Genomic DNA, 24,939 nt, shown 5'->3' with positions numbered 1-24,939 from the left:
AATAGAAAAGGCAGCAGGGAGAAAGATGATATAAGGGAGAATGCAGAAGACATATCGGATCTGGCCCTATTCAGTGAGATGAGTCAGAAAACCAGGAAGCCAAATGAGTCAGCACCATCCCTATGAAAAATGCATGGATTGAAATGACTGGAGATCTAATTTACTAGTAAAAAGCATGAGATTTTGGAGTCAGGCCTGCTTTTGAATTCCTGTTCCTCCATCAAATAATCATGAGACTTTGGGACAGTTATCTACCCTCTGTGAGCTTCAATTTCTGTATCTGTAAAAGGAAGATAATTAATGGTACCTGTACCTCATTGGTTACTGGGGAAGTTTACCTGCTAATTCATGTAAAATGTTTGGCGACAGTCACTGGCACATAATGCATACTCAACAAATGATAACCATTATCAGTACACTATTTCCTTTCCCTATTTTTTTACAGTAGATGTCTTCCCTTCAAGAGCCCTGTTTCCTTCATCTTTTATTTTTTTTTCAAGAAGCCAAACTGTTAGGATGCGAGTAGAGATGACAATCTGAATTCATCTCCCTAGGATTTCTCATTTCATTGAAGCTGGAATAACAATGAGGAAATTGCTTTAGACAAGGGTTTCTGCTTTTGCTGTTGATCTCAACTGTCACTATATGCTAAAAATGAAAATGCAAATTTTGAACAAAGCTAAGGTTTCATCTAGGGCAGGAAGGTAATGCCTAGGTTGGTAAAAATTAAATGAAAACGCCACTTACTGACCTACCCCAATAAAGAAATACGTCAAAAAGCTAAGAACAGAATCAAACTAGATACAGAGAATAGACAATTTATGACTTAAGACCACAGTAGAAAATAGGCCTGTTTAGGAAAAGTTTGAAGTCACAATCATAAATCCTACAGAAGTATTTTATTCTCATAGGTCTCAGCACTTCCCTTTTAGTAGTAACAATAAATTAATTATGTTTTCTCCTTAGTTGATAGGCATCGCACAGGCATGGGCCAAATATCTTCACATGTGGTATCTCCAGTATGTAGCACAGTATCTGCAAAGGGTATACTCAGTCAGTATTAGTCTGGCAAATGAGTTAATAAACACATGAAGGAGTGATTTTCATCAGCATTTTCCTCCACTCATGTTGCAAATTTTCCTGGCTAACCACCAAACTTGGCCAAAGTAGTAGGAAAGTCACTCCATGAAGAAGTAGTATTTTTGGTCACACATCAATGAAGTTAGGCAGGTCGCTGACCCTCCAGGATGTAACAGCTGGAAGACACTGAGAGATCATCTACTCCAATGGATCTCAAAGTATGGCTGGGGATCACCACTTGGGAACTTATTGGAAATGCCAGTTCTTAATCGCTCCCGAGAATTTCTGACTCAGAAACTCTAAGCAGGCCCAGGAATTAGTGTTTTAAGAATTCCCCCAGGTGATTCTGATACATGCTCTGGTTTGAGAATCACTGAATTCAATCCTCCTCAGTTCATAGAGGAGAAAACGGAGGCCCAAAATGGAAATGTCAGTTAAGTTTGTTTTTTGAAAATCAACTTTTGTAATAACTAGATAATTTTTAAAGTGCCAAATTTACCACCTCTTAGCTTTGTGATGTTATTTCACCTCTCTGAGCTTCAGTTTCCTTACCTATAAAATGAGAAGAACAATAGCACTTCATGGTAGTTATAATAATCAAGTGATACTACATATAAAAGACACAGAATGTGGTGTTTATATATACATACACACAGACACATACACACACAGAGAGACACATTTATAAATCTATAATTCTCCGTGGGAAATACAGTCAAGATTCTTATAGCCAAAAACTGTTTATATATATATAATGCAGCCTCTTAAATAAGTGGTCATTTTTGCTGAGGCAAAAACTTGCTTGAAAGTGAAAACATTTGTCCATGATTCATATAATTGTGCTTGAGGTTAGAGTGTGCTACCATGAAGGCTACAGGCTTCATTTTAGATTTGTGTCTGGCAAGCCTGAGCCCACAGGAGGTTCTAAACATCAGGCTGGTTTTTGAAATAATTCCAGGGTGACCTAAGCCATTAAAAGAGGACTCAGCTGGTGATAAAAGGATCTTGGTAAACATGATCATCAACTTGACAAACACATTTGTTTGGAGATATATAACCCTTAGTCTGTACCCCTATAAATTGAATTTTCAGAATAGTTTAGTATACCCAAGAGAATACAGATCTTGATCACCATCTGGTTATTAGAGTCCCTGTCTTCCTGTACTTGCATAGCTGGGTTGATGATGGCATGGGGAAATAAATCAGTTACACTGGTCAAAAAGTAGTTAGCAAAGTCCTGAACTAGTATTCACAACCTCAGGAAACAGGATTCTATAAATCAGACTTGCTTTTCCTATCAGTTTTTATAAGATATTCTGTGAAATAGATCCAAATACATACACATTCCCATGGGCAAACACGTGTTTCTTCATATACACAGGGGTAAGATAAAGTGGGGCAGTGTACCCCTTAGAAAGTCTCTGTCTTACCAAGTCAGAAATCTGTTCAGTTCAATCGTTTACTTAGACCGCCGGCCTTGCAAATACAATACCTAAAATATTGACATTATACAATGGTGTGTCTCAGCTAAATTGCTGATGGGTCTGGCATCATGAAAACAGAACCTGCAGAAATCGGTACCTAGAGACTTCCATGTTGATAGCTAAAGAGTCAACAGAACCCTGAGGTTAAATAGGTGATTCATTTTTACAAAACAGATTTCTTAGTTTTCATGATTTTTAGAAATATGCCCTTTTACTACCCTCTTGGTTCCCACATGTCATAGTTCTGATGAGAAGAGTATTTGCTGCAGAATAGGGACATGCATTCAGGAAGAGAGAAAGCACTCTGCACAGGGCCACAAAGCACCACTGGGAGGAGATGAGACCCAGGTTGGATGGGGCTCCAGCTCAGCCACAAATTAATGGTTCTAATTATTTAATATTCCTGGGCCTCAGTTATCTTATTTATAACACAGAGTCGATGCTCCCTAACGTTTCTTCTAAGTACTAACATTCTAAAATTTTTTAAAATTTAAAGAACTCTATAGGGGAAAAAAAAGGCAAATTGGACCATATTCAATTTGGATCACATCATTTCCTTGTTTAAAATGTTTTAACAGTTCCCTGATGCCTAATGCAATAGTTTCAAAACATTTTGATTGTGCATGTCACTAAGAAAAAAGTCTTCAGATGGACTCCCAACATGGCTATTTATTACTTATAAACTGTATATAATGTACTACTGAACTTATAACTTATATGTGTGCATGTCAAGAAGGATATCTAAAAATAGAATTTAAACAACATGAAATAAAAATGAAGATAAATAAAAATACCAACATTTCTCTCCATACCCAGTAGACTATCTTGCTTGACATCACCTGGCATGTAAGACCTCATTTAGAGGTTAACACACAGGGTGAAGTTTAAGTTCCTCAGCTGGAGTAGAAGAAGGGCATTATGATTTTTTGGGCCCTGCCTACTTCTCTGTTTCCTCCCTCCCTATTCCCTGCCTCAAACTCAGTGTTCCAGCACCTTCTTCCCACACCACATTGCTCAGTACTGAACTGTATTCATGCTGTCACTTCTGTCAGCATCCCCTTCACTCAACTCTTTATCTGGAAAACACCTCCTCATTGAAGGTGGCACTCCAGGTTGCTTACCTAGTGCCCCTCCTCCTCTTCTTTTTAAATAACACAACTCTCATTTTATTGGAGGCTGAAATGTGACTGGCAAAAAAATGGATCTTTTCCCAGATTCCCTCGCAGGTAGTGGTATGTAATACGGTTCTGGCCATTGACATGCAGGCATAAGAGACTGAGTGAGGTTTCAGAGTTAACACTGGAACAGGAGCAAAGTCCATACTTTTGCCCTTTATCTCTGTCCTTCTTCCTGGATCATGGATTCGATACTGGAAGCAAAACAAGACCATGAGAGCAGGTCTTGTGGTGAGAAGGGTGTCATGTGCAGAAAAATGAAAGATGTCAACTGAGGTCAGAGATCAATGGAAACAGTGGTGCCAGAAGGAGGGGAGACTATAATAGGGTTTTTGATTTTTGCCCTAAAATCATTGGGAAGACTTGGGAGGGTTTATGCTGGGAGGTCACAGGATTAGATTAGATTTTCATTATAAAAAAGTTCATGCTGGCTGCAGCGTTCAGGATGGATTGAAAAAGGCAAGTCTCCATTCAACGACAATTGTTAGAAGCCTGTTGAATAATCCAGGTGTGAGATTATGGGAACGCAGGCTTGTTAGCACTTTGAGGTGGAAAGAGTTCATGAATTATAGAGGTATTTGAAGCATAAGACTGACAGCACTTGGTAACTGATTAGATACAGCATATAGAAGAGAGGGTGGTGTCAAGGACTTGCAGAACAGACTATTGCTATTCATTAAGATTCCTAAAACAAAAGAACAACCCTTTCCTTTGTGCTTACAACCAGATGCTGAGTGCTGCTGGAGAAAATCACACCACAGTGCAGATTTATAATAAATTCATGACGACCCCTAAGCAGAGTTCTGTGTACCATTTGATATCCTCCAAGTTTTCTCTAATCATCTTTTCCCCATCCTCTGTACTTCTATTTGAAACCTTTTCCACATTCTGACTCTCTCACTTGGCTACCACCCTGTCAGAGGATCATCTCACTTTTTACTTCACAAATAAAACAGAAGCCATGTGAAGGGAAATCCCTTAACTTCCCCCTTCCGAGTACATGCTGCTCCTCAGATTTGAACCATTTTTGTCTTCTTTCCACCTATTAAAATAGAAAGTCTGTATTCCAAGGCTTATCCTGCCTGCCTTCTCTGGACCTACAGTACTGATTCTCCCTTCTCTCTGCGTATCAGCAACCTGTCACTCACTACTAGAATCTTCTTCTCAGCAGTCAGAATGCTCAAGCAAATTTCCATCTTCTAACAATCAACCAACCAAACAGCGAAACATTCTACCTATTTCCAACCATCTTCCTCCCCTAGTGACCACCCCATCTCTCTCTCTCCCCACACTCCGACCAAATTTCTTGAGTTATCTAAACTTTCTGGTTTCATTCTCTCAGCTATGATTCTAAGTCCTGACATCTGTCTTGGCTTGAACCCAGCTATATGACCTTGAGTGATTAACTTCTTTATGCCTCATTTTGATTTTTTGTAAAAAATGGGAATGAGGTGAGATGACTACACATCTCATCAGGTTGTTGTAATGTAACAGTCCACATTAAGCAGTTGGCACAGCCTCTGTGCTCAGTGTTAGCTGTGGCTACTGTACAACTTTATCTTCTGCCTCACTATTATAAGCAAGTGACTTTCACTAAGGTCCCCGAGTCACTATATCAAATGAACAATATCCAGTTCTTATCTCCCTTCCTTTTTCAGCATCCTTGGAGATTGTTCCCTCCCCTTCTAAAATCTCCTCATTATCTCCCTGCCCTTCACAGGTACATCCTTAGCCTCCTTTGCAGGCACATCTTCCTCTACCTGGCCTCTAAATTACTGAAATTTCTCGTGTCCCTCTAGAGTCTCTCACATATCTATGGCTTCAAATATCATCTACAATGATGACTTCCAAATCTCTATTTCTAGCCTTTTTTCCCAGCATAGATCCAAATGTCCACTCTATATTTTTATTTAGATATCTCAAAGGCACAAACTCATTATCTTGCCCTGTTTTATTTAATTCTCCTCTGAAACATATTGTATCTGTATCTCTAATGCTTATTTATTCATTCATTTACCAAATTACCTATTGAGTACCTACTATGTTCCAGACATATTTCTACATGCTATGTTATAAATTATTTCAGGCAGTTTATAACTAGTAGGCAAATATAAAATGAGGTAAGTGGGATCAAGTATTAAATAAACCAAACATGGGAACAAAATAAATTGAGGTGAGGTTATAGCTTTATACCAATGGCTTATAAATCTACTATAGATGAGTCTTCAATATGCTGTCAATTCCCAAGCAGCCAAAGGGGTGAAGGATATCTTGCAGTTACTCTACAGGATACTCACGAGAGACAGAGAAAATCAAAGTAATTACTCAGAAAAACTAAGAAAAACTAAAAATTATCTGGATATTAGGATAAGACAAGGTTGTTCCCACGAGGCCTGCATTGAGAGGTCTCTGTGTGAGGTCATCCAGATTACCAGAGAGAGGTATTACTTTCCCAATCTGGCAAGTGGTTGAACTGAGTGGCCTTTGGAGGTTAAGTAACTTGTTTGACACTAGTCACAAAGGTAGTAAATGGCAGGGCCAGGATTCAAACTCATGTATATCTGGCTCCAAAACTCATGTTATTTCCATTACTCCAAAGTGCATTTTAAAAATAAATAACCCCCCACCCCACTCCATGCCCAGCACCGAGTCAACAATAGATCTCTACATACAATGTCGATAACAGAACAACATATGACATCGCAAAAGCTCTGGATTTTAAAGATCCCCTGGCAGTTTCTGTGCTTTCAATTTAAAGACACATGAATAGGGGAGGGAAGCAGAACATGAAGTATTAATAAACACCGTAAAGTCATTACCTGCTCCCTTAAGTAGCCTCTGAAGTAAGGTCAGTGGGGGGGAAATTACAGTGGTTTTTTTTTTTTTTTCCCCCTCGTAATAGATTGTACATTTCAAGAGCTAAAAGGATATGAAAGTTTAACGGAATTTTTAATGTCTTTCTAGGTTTTATGATACCACAAAGAGATCATCTTTGTTCTCCTCACCACAAGAACAGATGGGTAGCAAGGGTGGTGGCTCCATGACTCACTACCTCCTCACGCCCGCAAAGACTGTCTAAGCAGCAGGCAAACTTCTGGGATCAATAGAGTTCACAACAACGCAATGTCTGCCAGCAAACCTTGGAGGAGGCCATTAGTCAACTGGTGACCTGCCACCCTGACCACTGCAGCCCTCTGATGCAGATTCTCAGAAAGGTTAGTTGGTGCTGGGAAACTTAAAATGTCATGGGTATCTCGGAGTCAAAACTCCACAGAACCAGAGCAAAGAGTACTGTAGAGGAGCTACAAAGTCAGAGGTAAGGGCCACAATGGAGGCCAAAGTCACCACCTGCTAGTTGTGTGACCAAGAAAAGCTAAGCAGAAGAGCTACGATGTGTCACATGCAATAGAGAAGGCCAACCACTGGGAATGGCTGCCTTTCAAGAACACTGAAATAAATGACCTCTAAATGGATGACAATAATGGCATGAGGTCAGACGTCCAACTAAGATCCAGAAGCAAGTCCCAAGTCAATAACTTTCACAAAGCAAGGAAAAATAAATCTAAAACTGAATTGTGAATTTTAATGTGATTAAGACACATGAAGCTTTGCAAGGTATCATACTGTTCACTTATTCTTCTAGAATTTCAGAGGAGCCGAGACGGTTCCAATTACTGGACAGCCACATCTTCAGCCCTCTTCTCCCTGTGCTTTTTCAAAGACAGAGAGGGAGGAAGGAACCTCTGAGGCAGCACTTATCTTCTGTCATCTTGAATAATCTCAAGTCAGCATTGAGAAGGGGGATGTCAGACAACTCTCAATTAAAATCTAGATCTATAATTTACTAATATTTTGACCTTGGGCAGGCAATTTGATGTGACAACCCAAAACTGTTCAACTGCTTCTTAAATTCACTGGCTTTAAATTATGTTTTTCATCTGGAGCGTGATGTCAGTGCCTTTCATAAATGTGAGGCCCAGAGTGAAACATGTGACTTCAGGTATCACTGGACTAGAACTGGGACTCTTATTGAACTTGGTCTGAGAACTGCAGCTGTATCAGCGCAGCCTAGGCCAGGAGACTGCAGCTTCATGGACAGATATGCAGGATCTAGAGCAGACCTGTCTCTGGCTCCATTACTTACTCTGTGACCTTGAGCAATTTACTTAACCTCTCCTTGCCTTAATTTCCTCATCAGTAAAATGAATATAGTAGTACCTGTCTAGACTGGTTAAAGGCATTAAACAAGTTAATATCTATAAAGCACCTAGGCAAGACTGATTAATTTTGGATAGGGACGAGTGCTAAGAATAAAATACAACAGGGAAACGGAATACTGCTGGACTAGAAGAAGGGAGTGTTTGGGTGGTAAGGGAAGCTCTTCTCTGATGACACTGAAGCTGAGATCTGAACAAAGAGAAAGAGATAACCCATGTGAATATTTTGAGAAGGGCCATGCCAGACAGAGGGCAGAGTTAATGCAAAACCTACAGTCTAAGGGACAAAAAGAAGGTTATTGTGGTTGGATGATGACTACGTGGGGCATGGTAAGCAATAAAAGTCAGAGAGAGATCACGCAAGACTTTGTTGAATATGGCAAGGAGTTATTTTTTTTTCCCAACTGCAATGGGAAGCCACTGGAGGAATTTAAGCCGGAGAGTAACATGATCTGATTTACAGTTTTAAAATATCACTCTGGCTGCTGTGTGGAGAATGGATTATCAGAGGGAAGGACAGAAACAGGGAGACCATTTAAGAGGCTAGCACACAAATCCAGCAAGAAATAAAACTACTTTGAACTACGATACTAATAGTGAAGAGGGGCAGGAATGCCTCATTCAGGGTCCACTTTGGAGCAAAGCAGAAAGGACTTGTTGATAGATTAAATGTAAGGTATAAGAGGAAGAAGAGAAGCATCAAGAATGACTTCTAGGTTTGGGTCCTGAATGACAGGGAGAATTGTGACACCTTCTACTGAGATGGAAAAGACCAAAGCTCATCAATTCTGGCTTCCCCAAGTGTAAAACTGAAATAAAACCTATTTTACAAGTTTGGTGGAAGAAAAAAATATGATAGTGCATGAAAAGAAATACTCTTCTAAGTTGTAAAGCACTGTAGGAACATTAGCCATTATTAATTAACTAGTTATTATTACCAACATAACCTGTATTTTTTTTTATTTGCCTGTGGATATGCACCCCTCTTTTCATGGAAAAAAGCTAAAGACTGCTAGTCATGTGGACCTGACGAATTCAGGAAAACCCTTAATTCCAATTAAGATGACTCTCAAGGAAGGCTTGTGATTATGAAATGTGATTATAATTTAGAAGCAGAAATCTAATTAGTTTTATTGTATCTTAGTTGGAAAAAGGTTGTGTGAATCCAAGGATGAAGCTCAGAGGAAAAAAAAAAAAATCCAAACCTAGAAGTTGGCAATAAGTACCTGGGATTATTCAAGGGGTTATGGTCTTTGGCAGATAACCTACCACCTAGAGAGAAATTTGAATTCAGAGGAATGGACAATCATTACAGTAGTAAGAACTACCCTTTTCTGAAGATTTACTGTATGCTGGGAGCTTTACCTGCATGATTACCTTTAATCCTCATGATATACTTATTAATCTTCATAATATACTAACTGAGGCTGAGAAAGATCAGGTAACTCACTCAGAGTTACACATGGCAGAAATGTCATTACAGATGACAGTCAGAATTGAAGTCAAGTCCATCTGACCCTGGTGACCAATCTCTTAACTATGAACAAGGCAACCGTTAACATACTGCTTACTTATTCTAGTGTACCTACATCAGTCACTTAAGGGCTTGATCAGCGTGTTCCTAGATCCAAATGTCTCTGACTTGGGCAAAGTCCAGTTCCTACATTTGCATGACTGCAGATGGGACAATGGATTCGGTGAATTCACCTACAGAAATCTTTCTTTCCTTGACATTCTTCTAGTGGTTAGCCTCCTTCAAATGTCAGTATCCAGACTGGCGAAATGTCCTCACATTGCTGAAAAACTTGAACAGGAGAAGTGGCAGGGAGGAGCAGAACCACCACAGGACCAGGGGTCAGAAGACCTGGTTTCTGGTCTCATTTCTGTCATTAAAATGCTGCAGCACCAAGGAAATGCACCTCACGTCCCTGAGCCTCAGCTTTTTGTCTATAAAATGAATGTGTTACAGTAAAATCTCTATGATCCCTTTCAGCTCTGACAATCACTGATTCTCCAGCAGTAGGAAAAGAAGTTGGGGGTGACCTCACTTTTGGGGGACTTCCAATTATCTTTCAGATGCCATATTGAAAGGAGGAACGGTTCCAGAGCAAAACCTCTGAAAGCTATTACCTTGTATCACCATGATGTGGTCAACACTACTCCTATGCCTTTCTGGCTCTTTAGGGCTATTCCTGGAAGGGCCAGCAGCTGAAAACAGTGTTTCTGGGAATCTAAGAAGTGGGAACACAGCGTTGGAACAGAGTGATGCAGGAGTGACTATTCCTGTCCTCCAGGTGCCAAGGTGTACTTACAAATGGTAAGAACTAACATTTCTACAGGCTTCATAAACCACACTGCCCTGTAACATCTGATATCACATTCCAGCTTCACAAAAAACCTTTATGGAAGGGAGGGTAGCTAAGGGGCAATGTATGTGATTTTAAAAAAGAAATGGGCTTACCCCACCACCAACCCCCACCTCCCACACACACAGCTTCATAGGAGTCACAAACATTCTAAAATGACTCCTACTGCCCTCAAGTTTTATTTACTGCATTGGCAGGAGTAGCAATTAGAGCCATCTCTTGAAAGGAATGGAGTGAATCTTCCCATGTTGAGTCTCTAATCGGTGGCCCCATCTTGAGGAAAGTTAGAAGTTCCATTAGAAACTAGCCTCCCATCCACTCTCCTATCTTGCCCACCACCAGTCCTCTCCACCTTGCTTCAGGTCCACTATGCTCCATCCACACCCAACAGTTCACACACATTCTGCACTCTTCCATGCCTCCATGTCTGTGCCTGCACTGTTTCTTCTGCCTGGGAAGACATTTCCCCTCTTTGCTGGTAAACTACTACTCAAATTTTCCAGACACATAAAACGCCACCTCATGAGAAAATGTCCTTGATACCACCACCAGTGCCAGTGACTGCCTGCTCTGCTTCTCCATGGCACCTTGGATGTCTGTAGACTTACTGAAAAACCTTGAGATTACTGATTCATTTACCCACCCCTACCCCTAGTAGACATGAGGTCCCCACAGGGATGATGAATTCACTTTTGTGTCCCTAGTACTTAGCCCAGCAACTGGCACACAGGAGACACTCAGGGAGTGTGGCTGGATGGATGCAGGACCGGATGGATGGCTAACTGGCATGGAAACCTCCAAGTCATTCTTTATCAGGCAGAAATTCGACACTAAACAGTAAAATAAGGCGTCAATACTCAGATAGGTACTTGCCTTCAAGAACTGTAAAGACGTAGTTCTGTTACTTAGACAGGAATGAGAAGGATGATAAGAGGATAAGGTAAGATCAAAAGCTCAGGGTGACAGGCAAAGGCAAATCTCAGTCCAGAGTACCCACAGGGATGGCCCCTATATTACTCCATTTTCGCACTGCTATAAAGAAATACCTGAGACTGTGTAATTTATGAAGAAAAGAGGTTTAATTGACTCACAGTTCCACATGGCTAGGGAGGCCTCACAGTCACGGCGGAAGGAGAGGGGGAAGGAAGGCAGGAGAGAGCAAGAACAAGCAAGGACAATGCCAAACATTTATCAAACAACTAGATCTCCTGAGAATTCCTTCACTATCAAGAGAAGAACACTGGGGAAACAGCCCCCAGGATCCAATCACCTCCCACCAGGTCTCTCCCTGGATATGTGTGGATTATAATTTGAGATGAGATTTGGGTGGGGATGCAGAGCCAAACCATATAAGCCTCCCTCAGGACAAGGGAGGTAATGGTGTGATGAGGCTGGGATTACCTGTAGTTAAAGATTTCTCCAGAGCACTCAATATAAATTAGAAAAATTGGCACTTATATCACATGATACAAAGATGAAGCAGCACTTCAGCAAAACTCTGAGGACAGAAATAACTGAATTATCTGGCTTATTCACATCAAAATGAAAAACAAGCCACACACTATAAAGAACGAAGAGATGAATCCTTGTAAACATGTCCAGTTTTACTGGAAAAATTCAGAACATTGACATCCACAACTTATCGATGGCATCACTGGATTCAGGCTTTCAGCACTGGACATAATGCATGTTGTTGCTGGAAACCTCTATGGTTTGTTTACAGAAGGGAATTTCCTCTTCTTTCCCCTAAAATGAAGTAGTATTTGTGTGAATGCTTCCATTTCCTGCTTTAAAATCTCCCTTATTACATCCATGGGAGAAGGAATCACCTAGCTGGATACCTGAGACTTAAAAGATTGTATAATAGTATCCATGAGGCCATGTGAAATGGGAAATGGGGCCACACTCCTGAAGTGGAGTCCATGAAGGCTTGGCATGTATCTCTGTGATGGTTTGAATGTCCCCTTCAAAAGTCATATTGATATAAAAAAAAGTTCAACATCACTGATCATTAGAGAAATGCAAATCAAAACCACAATGAGATACCATCTCACACTAGTCAGAATGGCTATTAAAAAGTCAAAAAATAACACATGCTTGTGAGGTTGTGAAGAAAAAGGAATGCTTAAACACTGTTGATACACTGTTGGTGGGAATGTAAAATAGTTCAGCCATTATAGAAGACAGTGTGGTGATTTCTCAAAGACTTAAAGACGGAAATACCATCTGACCCAGAAAACTCATTACTGGGTATACACCTAAAATATAGATCATTCTATTATAAAGACACATGCACATGTATGTTCACTGCAGCACTATTCACAATAGCAAAGACATGGAATCAACCTAAATGCCCATCAATGATAGACTGGATAAAGAAAATGTGGTACATGTACACCATGGAATATCATGCAGCCATAAAAAAAGAACGAGATCATGTCCTTTGCAAGGAGATGGATGGAGCTGGAGGCCATCATCCTTGCCAAACTAACACAGGAACAGGAAACCAAATATCGCATGTTCTCACTTTTAAGTGGGAGCTAAAGAATGAAAACACATGAACACATGTTCTCACATTTTAAGTGAGAGCTAAAGAATGAGAACACATGGAATAACACACACTGGGTTCTTTTGGAGGGTGGAGGGCAAAGGGTGGGAGGAGGAAGAGGATCAGGAAAAATAACTAATGGATACTAGGCTTAATACCCGGGTGATGAAATAATCCGTACAACAAACCCCCATTACACAAGTTTACCTATGTAACAAAACTGCACTTGTACCTTTGAACTTAAAAGTTAAGAAAAAATGAACAAAAGCTCAGCACATTAAAACAAAAAGTCATGTTAAAATTTCATTGCCATTGGGACAGTATTAAGAGGTGAGACTTTTAAGATGTGATTAAGCCATGAGCCCTCATGAATGTATTAATGCCATTGTCTTAGGAGGCACTTCTGATAAAAGAAAGCCCAGACCCCTCTTGCCCACTCTCATTCTTGTGTGTGCAGTCTCACACTCTTGCACCCTTTGCCATGGGATGATGCAGCAAGAAGGCCCTTACCAGATTCCCAGAAGTTACTGGCACCCTTGGACACTGCAGCCTCCAGAACCCTGAGCTGAATTAAACTCTGCTGATTATAAATCACACAACCTCAAGTATTCTGTTACAGCAGCAGAAAAGAATTAATACTTTCTTCTTGAGCCACCTGTATTCAGTCCTGTGGACTCTGAGTTCATAAATCAAGCTGATCAAGTGCAGCTTGCTTCAGGCAAGTATAGGTGACTTATTTTCTCTTTGTCTCAACTTCTTGGCAAGCCAATGGGTGGAAGTCAGTATTGCGAAGGTTCCAAAGTCTAGCCAGATTCCAACAACAGGTAGAAGATCCCTGAACTTTGATTCGGTGTGACCAAAGACAATACTGCACTCTTGCCTCAGGTGGCTCTGTTCAGGTGGCGTATCAACTTGATCGTGTTGGATAAGCTTTTTGATGTGCTGCTGGATTCAGTTTGCCAGTATTTTATTAGGATTTTTGCACATTTATGTCAACAGTATATACCTATCATTAGTTCATTGGTCAAGACTTTTTTTTTTTTTTTTCTAAAGACAGAGTCTTGCTCTATTGAGCAGACCGGAGTTCAGTGGTGTGATCTCGGCTCACTGCAAGCTCTGCCTCCTGTGTTCATGCCATTCTCCTGCCTCAGCCTCCCGAGTAACTGGGAATACAGGCGACTATCACCACATCTGGCTAATTTTTTGCATTTTTAATACAGATGGGGTTTCACCGTGTTAGCCAGGATGGTCTCAATCTCCCGACCTCATGATCAACCTGCCTTGGCCTCCCAAAGTGCTGGGATTACAGGTATGAGCCACCACGCCCAGCCAAGATTCTTTACTTGCAATTTTTTTTAAATTATACTTTAAGTTACTTTAAACCTGTGCACAACGTGCAGGTTTATTACAAATGTATACATGTGCCATGTTGGTGTGCTGCACCCATTAACTCGTCATTTACATTAGGTATATCTCCTAATGCTATCTCTCCCCACTCCCCCCACCCCATGACAGGCCCCAGTGTGTGATGTTCCTCGCCCTGTGTCCAAGTGTTCTCATTATTCAATTTCCACCTATGAGTGAGAACATGCAGTGTTTGGTTTTCTGTCCTTGCGATAGTTTGCTGAGAATGATGGTTTCCAGTTTCATCCATGTCCCTACAAAGGACATGAACTCATCCTTTCTTTATGGCTGCATAGTATTCCATGGTGTATCTGTGCCACATTTTCTTGATCCAGTCTATCAATGATGGACATCTGGGTTGGTTCCAAGTCTTTGCTATTGTGAATAGTGCCACAATAAACATACGTGTGCACATGTCTTTACGGCAGCATGATTTAAATTCCTTTGGGTATATACCCAGAAATGGGATGGCTGGGTCAAATGGTATTTCTAGTTCTAGATCCTTGAGGAATCGCCACACTGTCTTCCACAATGGTTAAACTAGTTTACAGTCCCACCAACAGTGTAAAAGTGTTCCTATTGCTCCACATCCTCTCCAGCACCTGTTGTTTCCTGAATTTTTAATGATGGTAATTCTAACTGGTGTGAGATAGTATCTCATTGTGGCTTTGATTTGCATTTCTCTGATGACCAGAGATGATGAGCATTTTTTCATGTGTCTGTTGGCTGCATAAATGTCTTCTTTTCAGAAGGGTCTGTTCATATCCTCTGCCCACTTTTTGATGGAGTTGTTTGATTTTTTCTTGTAAATTTGTTTAAGTTCTTTGTAAATTCTGGATATTAGCCCTTTGTCAGATGGGTACATTGCAAAATGTTTCTCTCATTCTGTAGGTTGCCTGTTCACTCTGATGATAGTTTCTTTTGCTGTGCAGAAACCCTTTAGTTTAATGAGATCCCACTTGTCAATTTTGGCTTTTGTTGCCATTGGTTTTGGTGTTTTAGACATGAAGTCCTTGCCCATGTCTATGTCCGGAATGGCATTGCCTAGGTTTTCTTCTAGGGTTTTTATGGTTTTAGGTCTAACATTTAAGTTAATTTTTGTATAAGGTGTAACGAAGGGATCCAGTTTCAGCTTTCTACATATGGCTAGACAGTTTTCCCAGCACCATTTATGAAATGGAGAATGCTTTCCCGATTTCTTGTTTTTGTCAGGTTTGTCAAAGATCATATGGTTGTAGATGTGTGGTATTATTTCTGAGGGCTCTTTTCTGTCCCATTGGTCTATATCTCTGTTTGGGTACAAGTATCATGCTGTTTTGGGTACTGTAGTCTTGTACTATAGTTTGAAGTCAGTTAGCGTGATGCCTCCAGCTTTGTTCTTTTGGCTTAGGATTGTCTTGACAATGTGGGCTATTTTTTGGTTCCATATTAATTTTAAAGTAGTTTTTAAATTAACTTTAAAGTACTTTTGTCCAATTCTGTGAAGAAAGTCATTGGTAGCTTGATGGGGATGGCATTAAATCTATAAATTACCTTGGGCAGTATGGCTATTATCACAATATTGATTCTTCCTATCCATGAACATGGAATGTTCTTCCATTTGTTTGTGTCCTCTTTTATTTCATTGAGCAGTGGTTTGTAGTTCTCCTTGAAGAGGTACTTCACATCCCTTGTAAGTTGGATTCTTTGGTATTTCATTCTCTTTGTAGCAATTGTGAATGGGAGTTCACTCAAGATTTGGCTCTGTTTGTCTGTTATTGGTGTATAGGAATGCTTGTGACTTTTGCACATTGATTTTGTATCCTGAGACTTTGCCAAAGTTGCTTATTAGCTAGGAGATTTTGGTCTGAGACAATGGGGTTTTCTAAATATACAATCATGTCATCTGCAAACAGGGACAATGACTTCCTCTCTTCCTAACTGAATACGCTTTATTTCTTTCTCTTGCCTGATTGCCCTGGCCAGAACTTTCAACACTATGTTGAAAAGGAGTGGTGAAAGAGGGGATCCCTGTCTTGTGCCAGTTTTCAAAAGGAATGCTTCCAGATTTTCCCATTCAGTATGATATTGGCTGTGGGTTTGTCATACATAGTTCTTATTATTTTCAGATACATTCCATCAATACCTAGTTTATTAAGATTTTAACATGAAGGGCTGTTGAATTTTGTCAAAGGCCTTTTCTGCATCTGTTGAGATAATCAAGTGGTTTTTGTCTTTGGTTCTGTTTATGCAATGGATTATGTTTATTGATTTGTGTACGTTGAACCAGCCTTGCATCCCAGGGATGAAGCCAACTTGATCGTAGTGGATAAGCTCTTTGATGTGCTGCTGGATTCGGTTTGCCAGAAATTTATTGAAGATTTTCACACTGATATTCATCAGGGAGTATCGGTCTAAAATTCCCTTTTTTGTTGAGTTTCTGCCAGGCTTTGGTATCAGGATGATGTTGGCCTCCTAAAATGAGTTAGGGAAGATTCCCTCTTTTTCTATTGATTGGAATAGTTTCAGAAGGAATGGTACCAGCTCCTCTTTGTACCTCTGGTAGAATTCAGCCGTGAATCCATCTGGTCCTGGACTGTTTTTGGTTGGTAGGCTATTCATTATTGTCTCAATTTCAGAACCTGTTATTGGTATATTCAGGGATTCAACTTGAATGGCTTAGTCGGGGGAGGGTGTATGTGTCCAGGAATTTAGTCATCTCTTCTAGATTTTCTTGTTTATTTGCATAGAGGTGTTTATAGTGTTCTCTGATGGTAATTTGTATTTCTGTGGGATCAGCGGTGGTATCTCCTTTATCATTTTTTAATGCATCTATTTGATTCTTCTCTCTTTTGTTCTTTATTAGTCTTGCTAGCAGTCTATGACTTTTGTTGATCTTTTCAAAAAAAATAGCCCCTGGATTGACTGATTTTTTTGAAGGGTTTTTTGGTGTCTATCTCCTTTAGTTCTGCTCTGATCTTAGTTATTTCTTGCCTTCTGCTAGCTTTTGAATGTGTTTGCTCTTGTTTCTCTAATTCTTTTAATTGTGATGTTAGGGTGTCAATTTTAGATCTTTCCTGCTTTCCCTTGTGGGCATTTAGTGCTATAAATTCCCCTCTACATACTGCTTTAAATGTGTCCCAGAGATTCTTGTACTTTGTGTCTTTATTCTTATTGGTTTCAAAGAACATCTTTATTTCTGCCTTCATTTCATTATGTACCCAGTAGTCATTCAGGAGCAGATTGTTCAGTTTCCATGTATTTGGGCAGTTTTGAGTGAGTTTCTTAATCCTGAGTGCTAGTTTTATTCCACTGTGGTCTGAGAGACAGTTTGTTGTGATTTCTGTTCTTTTATATTTGCTGAGGAGTGTTTTACTTCCAACTACGTGGCCAATTTTGGAATAAGTGCAATGTGGTGCTGAGAAGAACGTATATCCTGCTGATTTGGGGTGGACAGTTCTGTAGATGTCTATGAGGTCTGCTTGGTGCTGAGCTGAATACAAGTCCTGAACATCTTGTTAAGCCTCTGTCTCATTGATCTGTCTAATACTGACAGTGGGGTGTTAGTCTCCCATTATTATTGTGTGGGAGTCCAAATCTCTTTGGGTGCTCCTGTGTTGGGTGCATATATATTTAGGATAGTTAGCTCTGCTTATGGAATTGATCCCTTTACCATTATGTAATGGCCTTCTTTGTCTGTTTTGATCTTTGTTGGTTTAAAGTCGGTTTTATCAGAGACTAGGATTACAACCCCTACTTTTTTTTTTTTTTTGCTTTCCATTTGCTTGGTAGATCTTCCTCCATCCCTTTATTTTGAGCCTATGTGTGTCTCTGCATGTGAGATGGGTCTCTGGAATACAGCACACTAATGGGTCTTGACTCTTTATCCAGTGTGCCAGTCTGTGTCTTTTAATTGGAGCATTTAGCCCATTTACATTTAAGGTTAATATTAAGTTTGAATTTGATACTGTCATTATGATATTTGCTGGTTATTTTGCTCGTTAGTTGATGCAGTTTCTTCCTAGCATTGACAGTCTTTACATTTCGGCAAGTTTTTGCAGTGACTTGTACCAGTTGTTCCTTTCCATGTTTAGTGTTTCCTTCAGGAGCTCTTGTAGGGTAGGTCTGGTGGTGACAAAATCTCTCAACATTTGCTTGTCTGTAAAGGATTTTATTTCTCCTTCACTTATGAAGCTTAGTTTGGCTAGATATGAAATTCTGGGTTGAAAATTCTTTTCTCTAACAATGTTGAATATTGGCCCCCACTCTCTTCTGGCTTGCAGAGTTTCTGCTGAGAGGTCTGCTGTTAGTCTGATGGGTGTCCCTTTGTGAGTAACCCAACCTTTCTCTCTGGCTGCCCTTAATATTTTTTCCTTCATTTCAACCTTGGTGAATCTGTCAATTATGTGTCTTGGGGTTGCTCTTCTCGAGCAGTATCTTTGTGGTGTTCTCTGTGTTTCCTGAATTTGAATGTTGGCCTGCCTTGCTAGGTTGGGGAAGTTCTCCTGTAGAATATCCTGTAGAGTGTTTTCCAGCTTGTTTCCATTCTCCCCGTCACTTTCCGGTACACCAATCAAATGTAGATTTGGTCTTTTCACATAGTCCCACATTTCTTGGAAGCTTTGTTTGTTTCTTTTTACTCTTTTTTCGCTAAACTTCTCTTCTCACTTTATTTCATTAATTTGATCTTCAATCACTGATACGTTGTCTTCCAGTTGATCAAACTGGCTATTGAAGCTTGTGCATATGTCAGGTAGTTCTCGTGCCATGGTTTTCAGCTCCATCAGGCCATTTAAAGTCTTCTCTACACATTTATTATGTTAGCCATTTGTCTAATCTTCTTTCAAGGTTTTAATTTCTTTGTGATGGGTTCAAATATCTTCCTTTAGCTCGGAGAAGTTTGTTATTACCGATCTTCTGAAGCCTACTTCTGTCAGCTTGTCAAAGTCATTCTCTATCCAGCTTTGTTCCGTTGCTGGAGGGGAGCTATGTTCCTTTGGAGTGGGAGAGGCAGTCTGATTTTTAGAATTTTCAGCTCTTCTGCTCTGTTTTATCCCCATTTTTGTGGTTTTATCTACCTTTGGTCTTTGATGATGGTGATCTACAGATGGGGTTTTGGTGTGGACGTCCTTTTTGTTGATATTGATGCTATTCCTCTCTGTTTGTTAGTTTTCCTTCTAACGGTCAGGTTCCTCAGCTGCAGGTCTGTTGGAATTTGCTGGAGGTCCACTCCAGACCCTGTTTTTTGGGTATCACCAGTGGAGGTTGCAGAACAGCAAATACTGCAGAACAGCAAATACTGCTCCCTGATCCTTCCTCTGGAAGCTGCATCTCAGAGGGGCACCGAGCTGTATGAGGTGTCTGTCAGCCCCTACTGGGAAGTGTCTCTCATTTAGGCTACATGCAGGTCAGGGACCCACTTGAGGAGGCAGTCTGTCCAGTTCTCAGAGCTCAAACACCGTGCTGGGAGAACCACTGCTCTCTTCAGAGCTGTCAGACAGGGACATTTAAGACTGCAGAGGTTTCTGCTGCCTTTTATTCAGTTATGCCCTGCCCCCAGTGGTAGGGTCTACAGAGGTAGGCAGGCCTTGTTGAGCTAAGGTGGGCTCCACTCAGTTCAAGCTCTGCAGCCACTCTGTTTACCTACTCAAGCCTCAGCAATGGCAGACGCCCCTCCCTCGACCTTGCTGCCACCTCACAGTTCAATCTCAAACTGCTGCTCTAGCAGTGAGCAAGTCTCCATGGGCATGGGACCCACCAAGCCAGGAGCAGGATATAATCTACTGATGTGCCGTTTGCTAAGAATGTTGGGAAAGCCCAGTATTTAGGTGGCAGTGTCCTGGTTTTCCAGGTACAGTCTGTCACGGCTTCCCTTGTCTAGGAAAGGGAAATCCCCCAACCCCATGTGCTTCCCGGGTCGAGGAAACCCATTTTAAAAGCAACCCCCCTCCTCTCAAGAAACTTGTCTCCTGCCCTTTATCTTCATTTCTGCCTCTCACTTAACACTTAACTAACTTCTTGGACTTGGAATTTACATTTATTCTTTGCCTGGCTTCCCTGGTCCCAAATAAGGGAATGATCTATAAGCTAATACACTGAATCCCTTTATATGACAAACCCTGTTAGTAATGCAAATAATCACTCTATAATTCAGCCATGTGAACACATGAATTTTCATAAAGTGGGCTACCCCAATAGTAGAACAAAGAGATTTTCCCACAAATTAAAAAGGCAACTGGGGCATGCTGAAATGGCACCTGGATAATCAATCAGAACAGGTGGGATGTTGCTTATCTTCCTAAGGGTCCTTTCTCCCTGCTGATCTCTTCCTTCCTGTGTGCTTTTGATAGATGTTTAGGATTAGATAGGTAACTTGGGAATTAGTCATGTGGAACTAAAGGTCAAAATTTATTGACACAGATCAGTTTGTTGGATGATTTTATTGAACACAGATCATTTTATCAGTAGGGCTATATAATCCCCTACCCAAAAACTGTGTTTCATTTTTCTCCATCAGTTCTAAATATTAAGTCAATTTGCACAGTTTCAACTGTAAAGAAATTTCTATTCAACTGTAAAGAAATTTCTACTATATTCTTTCGATGCACAAAACTATTTTTCCTTACTTTGTATAATGTTCCCAAATCAAGCCATCCAAATACCTCCTTGAAAGAAGGCACTAGGTAGTAATATTTTAGCTTTAGAAACTTGCATGTAGTTACTTAAACCCTGTAAATTTTTTCTCCTGTCCTTGAAATGCACCATATAAATGTTGCATTTGATCCTTAACTTACACTTCATAAATAATTCATTTTAAAAAAATTCCTCCATAAGACCATCAGTTGCTGAGGTGTTCAGTTTTCGGGGAAAGCATTTATTTACTGCATGGGCCCAGGAAGCCTGGTAAACACTTGGCTAAAAGCTCCACATGGAGCAAATTATGGTAATTGTATTAATGCTCAAATCCAGGATGCTCAATGCTCAAATCTGCTAAAAGGTTTTACACTATATTGTCCACATCTTGATGGGCAATGAGGCCATTGGAAATGTTTAACACTTCATAGGGAGGCTTTTCAGATTCATTTTTCATAGTTCCAAGAATTGCTAAAGAATGTCTAGAGGTAGCTTCCAGAGGAGTTTCTGAAAGTCACAACTGAGAATAAACAGCCTCTTAAATATCTTCTACTTTGGGTTCAGACTGAAACTACAAGCTCAGGTCCCCAGAAGTGAAAATCAAAGGAAACATCACACAATTGATTTTGATAAATGGGTAATTTTTAATTCACGTACAGCAATATTCTGCTTAATGATACGTCTCCTTAGGACATCCATTAAAAATCAATTAACTTAACAGGGAAAAAATCTAATAAAGTTATTCTGGAAATTTTCTGCTAGATTAACATTATGGACTTCTAATGAATATTTCTTGTAGATACTGCTCCATTAGCAGAGTTAATATACTAATTAAACATGTGTCATGTGTGAGGCAGGAAAGAGGAGCAGAAAAATATAACAATAATCAGAAAGTCAGAGTTGAAGTTGTACTCAACTGCCAAAGATAATGTTAAAATCAGTAAATATCATTAAAGATTTTTAAAGCAAAGAGTGCCAACCTCCTAGTACCAATCATCTCAGTATTCTAAACAAAAAGTCACTGAAATATGAAAATATGCCATGCCCTGCGCTAGGACAGGAAATACAAAGGTAAATAAGTGAAAATCCTTATGTCAAAGAGCTCACAGTCTAGTGAGGAATCAAGATACATATACAGGTAATCAATATATATGCTAATAAAGCTATTTTCAACATACCATGGGAATATTCAGCAAAAAACAACTAATTTTTTGGAGGGCATATACATTTTACAAATCACTTAAACCATTAGGTAACTGAAGCTGAAATTTGTGTTCCAGTAAAATACTAGTTCCTTCAAGGTCCTCCCAGTGGGAGAATTTCAATCCTGACTTACCATTTATTGATTCCATGCCTGGTTAGGCAAGGTTACTAATCTCTCTGATTCTCATCTGTAAACATGCAACAGTGCTTTTTTCAGTAGTTGTGAGAAATACATAAAACAAGGTACATACAAGCACAGAGAAATGTGCTTGGGGCATAGAAGATGTACTTTACTACTCACATAAAAGGCCTTTTTACCTGTTCACAGCCTTGCCTTGTCCTGTGAACCTAATTTATAAAATTATTTTTCTAGTACTGACTGGAAGCAGTCCATACACAGCCCCTTCAGTATGCTATTCCCAAGATCCTCCTTGCAAATATCTTCCTCGGTCTAGCCCAACAAATTTCTCTCTCTCTTTCTCTCTTCTCTTTTCCCCCACTTCAAGACAGAGTTCTGCTCTGTCTGTTGCCCAGGCTACAGTCCAGTGGCACCATCTCAGCTCACTGCAACCTCCTCTGCCTCCCAGGCTCAAGCAATCCTCCCACCTCGGCCTCCGGGGTAGCTGACACTATTGACACGTGCCACCACGCCAGGCTAACATTTGTATTTTTCTTGTAGAGATGAGGTTTTGCCATGTTGCCCAGACTGGTCCCGAACTCCTGGGCTCAAACAATCTGCCTGCCTCAGCTCCCAAAGTGCTGGGATTACTGGTGTTAGCCACCACGCCTAGCGCAATTTCTGATTCTGTATTTCAGTGCAGATTTTCATAGCATGTATCTCCACTCAGTTCATATAAATGTTAAGGCAAGAGCCTACTAGTCATGGCCTACCCATCATAATTAACTCATTTGTCTTGGAAAAAGTAAACTTCATTCCTGTATTTTAATGCATATAAAAACAACAAACACACAAACCACAATAACAACAAACCCACCAAGATCCTCCAGTGCACATAATCACTCTACAGATGTTTTATTCTTTTACCTATTTTGCTGTAATTATCTGCAACAAAGTCTTCCAAACCAATCATTTTCCAGAAACTGTCGTCCCAGCCTCTCTCTGCTGAGTATGTCCACTTACACACCAGGGAGCAGAGAGACCTAAGAAAACAGAAGAGATATAGAACTGATCATATGAGTGAGGCTTCCTTTATATTTTGCAAAATACCCATCCCGATATCTGCAGAGGTATTAAATGACACATCCCTGCTTAGGTAAAAAGTCTTCATGGATACCTGTTAATTATGGATAGTACCTTCCTTCACTTTCAAAAGTCTCAGCCCTGGCTGGGCATGGTGGTGCACGCCTGTAATCCCAGCACTCTGGGAGGCCAAGGCAGGCAGATCACTTGAGGTCAGGAGTTGGAGACCAGCCTGGCCAACATGGTGAAACCCCATCTCTACTAAAAATACAAAATTAATCAGGTGTGGTGGTGGATGTCTCTAGTCCCAGCTACTTGGGAGGCTGAGGCAGGAGAATCGCTTGGACCCAGGAAGCAGAGGTTGCAGTGTGCCAACATCATGCCACTGCACTCAAGCCTGGGCAACAGGGTGAGACTGTCTCAAAAAAAAAAAAAAAAAAAGTCTCAGTCCTTTCAGTCCTTTATTTGGATCCTGATTAAACAAACTGTATGTGAATATTTGTATTTACATCTATGTTTATAAGACATTTGTGAGATAATTAGAAATTACAACCTGGCTATTTGATAAAAATTTAATTATTATGAAATTTTAGATATGATATTGGTAGTTGTGGTTATGTTAACAGAAGGCTCCTTATCAGTTAGAGATACATACTGAAAATGTTTGCATAAGATGATATGGTCTCTGGAATGTGCTTTAAGTAATATGAGAAGGAGAAGTAAATGGCACGTGGCTAAGGGCAGGATTGGTCATGGGTGGTTGTTGGGACCTAGTGATGGGTTCATGGGTGTTAATTATACTACTCTCGCTACATGTTCAAAAGTTTCTATGATAAAAAAAAGTGTTTGAAGTGTCTGGTGGAGATAATAAATGATACAGTCATTCCAGTCTACAGCAGTATTTAGTAGGAGGAAGATTTGAATGCTGGATGCTTTCCTTTCCAGCTTCATTTCTCATCAATTCACCCTTAATATTCTATAGTCTAACAATAAAAAGTCACTTGCAGTTCTCTGAAGAAAGTCGTTCTTACGCACTTAAGTGTCTTTGCCCTAACCCTATCTGTTGGGAAAACTCATCCCAGCCTCTTCACTATGATAATTCAAACTCTTACTTAAACCTAGGCTGAGATTCCAGTTCTGGGTTAGGCACTCCTCTTCTGATTTCCCAGAGCATGGATTATGTCTTCTACCATAGCCCTTATCATGCTGAGTAAGTAACTGCTTCTTTATGTTGCTCCCCTACAGCCTTGTAATCTGTTCTCCATACTGTGCCCAGGGTAAACTTTATACAATACAATATTTTATATCAGTCTCTGATTAAGATCCTTCAATTGCTACTCACTAACTTCAGGACAAAGTCCAATGCATAGCAGGGCTTAAAGAACCCTTTGTGATATAACTGTGCCCATATCCACAGTCACTCTGTCCTGGCCATCCCCACCCTTGCCTTCTCATACTGCAATACTGAATTATTTGGAGTTTGCTATAGTGAGCCTTGACTTCCCATTTCCCTGTGTACTGAACCCTTTTGCTTCATTCTTCCTGGAACAGTCATGCCCATTATGCACTTAATTCTTTTTTTTTTTTTTTTTTTTTTGTTGAGACGGAGTTTCCCTCTGTCGCCCAGGCTGGAGTGCAGTGGCCGGATC

The 24,939-nt window shown here is 40.2% G+C and overlaps 1 protein-coding gene across 5 annotated transcripts in view; it reads right to left on the bottom strand.

The window, feature by feature from the left end:
* Positions 1-24,939, bottom strand: part of FGGY (FGGY carbohydrate kinase domain containing) — a 442,861-nt gene that overhangs the window by 265,024 nt on the left and 152,898 nt on the right. For all 5 annotated transcript variants that reach the window (XM_033225064.1, XM_033225066.1, XM_033225061.1 and 2 more), the window contains one exon: positions 23,135-23,250. In XM_033225064.1, coding sequence (XP_033080955.1) covers positions 23,135-23,250 — 116 coding nt within the window. The remainder of the gene's footprint in view (positions 1-23,134; positions 23,251-24,939) is intronic.

This window comes from Trachypithecus francoisi, unplaced genomic scaffold (assembly GCF_009764315.1).
Source record: "Trachypithecus francoisi isolate TF-2019V2 unplaced genomic scaffold, Tfra_2.0 Lachesis_group12, whole genome shotgun sequence".
Taxonomy (NCBI): Eukaryota; Metazoa; Chordata; class Mammalia; order Primates; family Cercopithecidae; genus Trachypithecus; species Trachypithecus francoisi.
The sequence above is the reverse complement of the archived record's forward strand: the minus strand, read 5'-3'. Positions and strand labels throughout refer to the sequence as shown.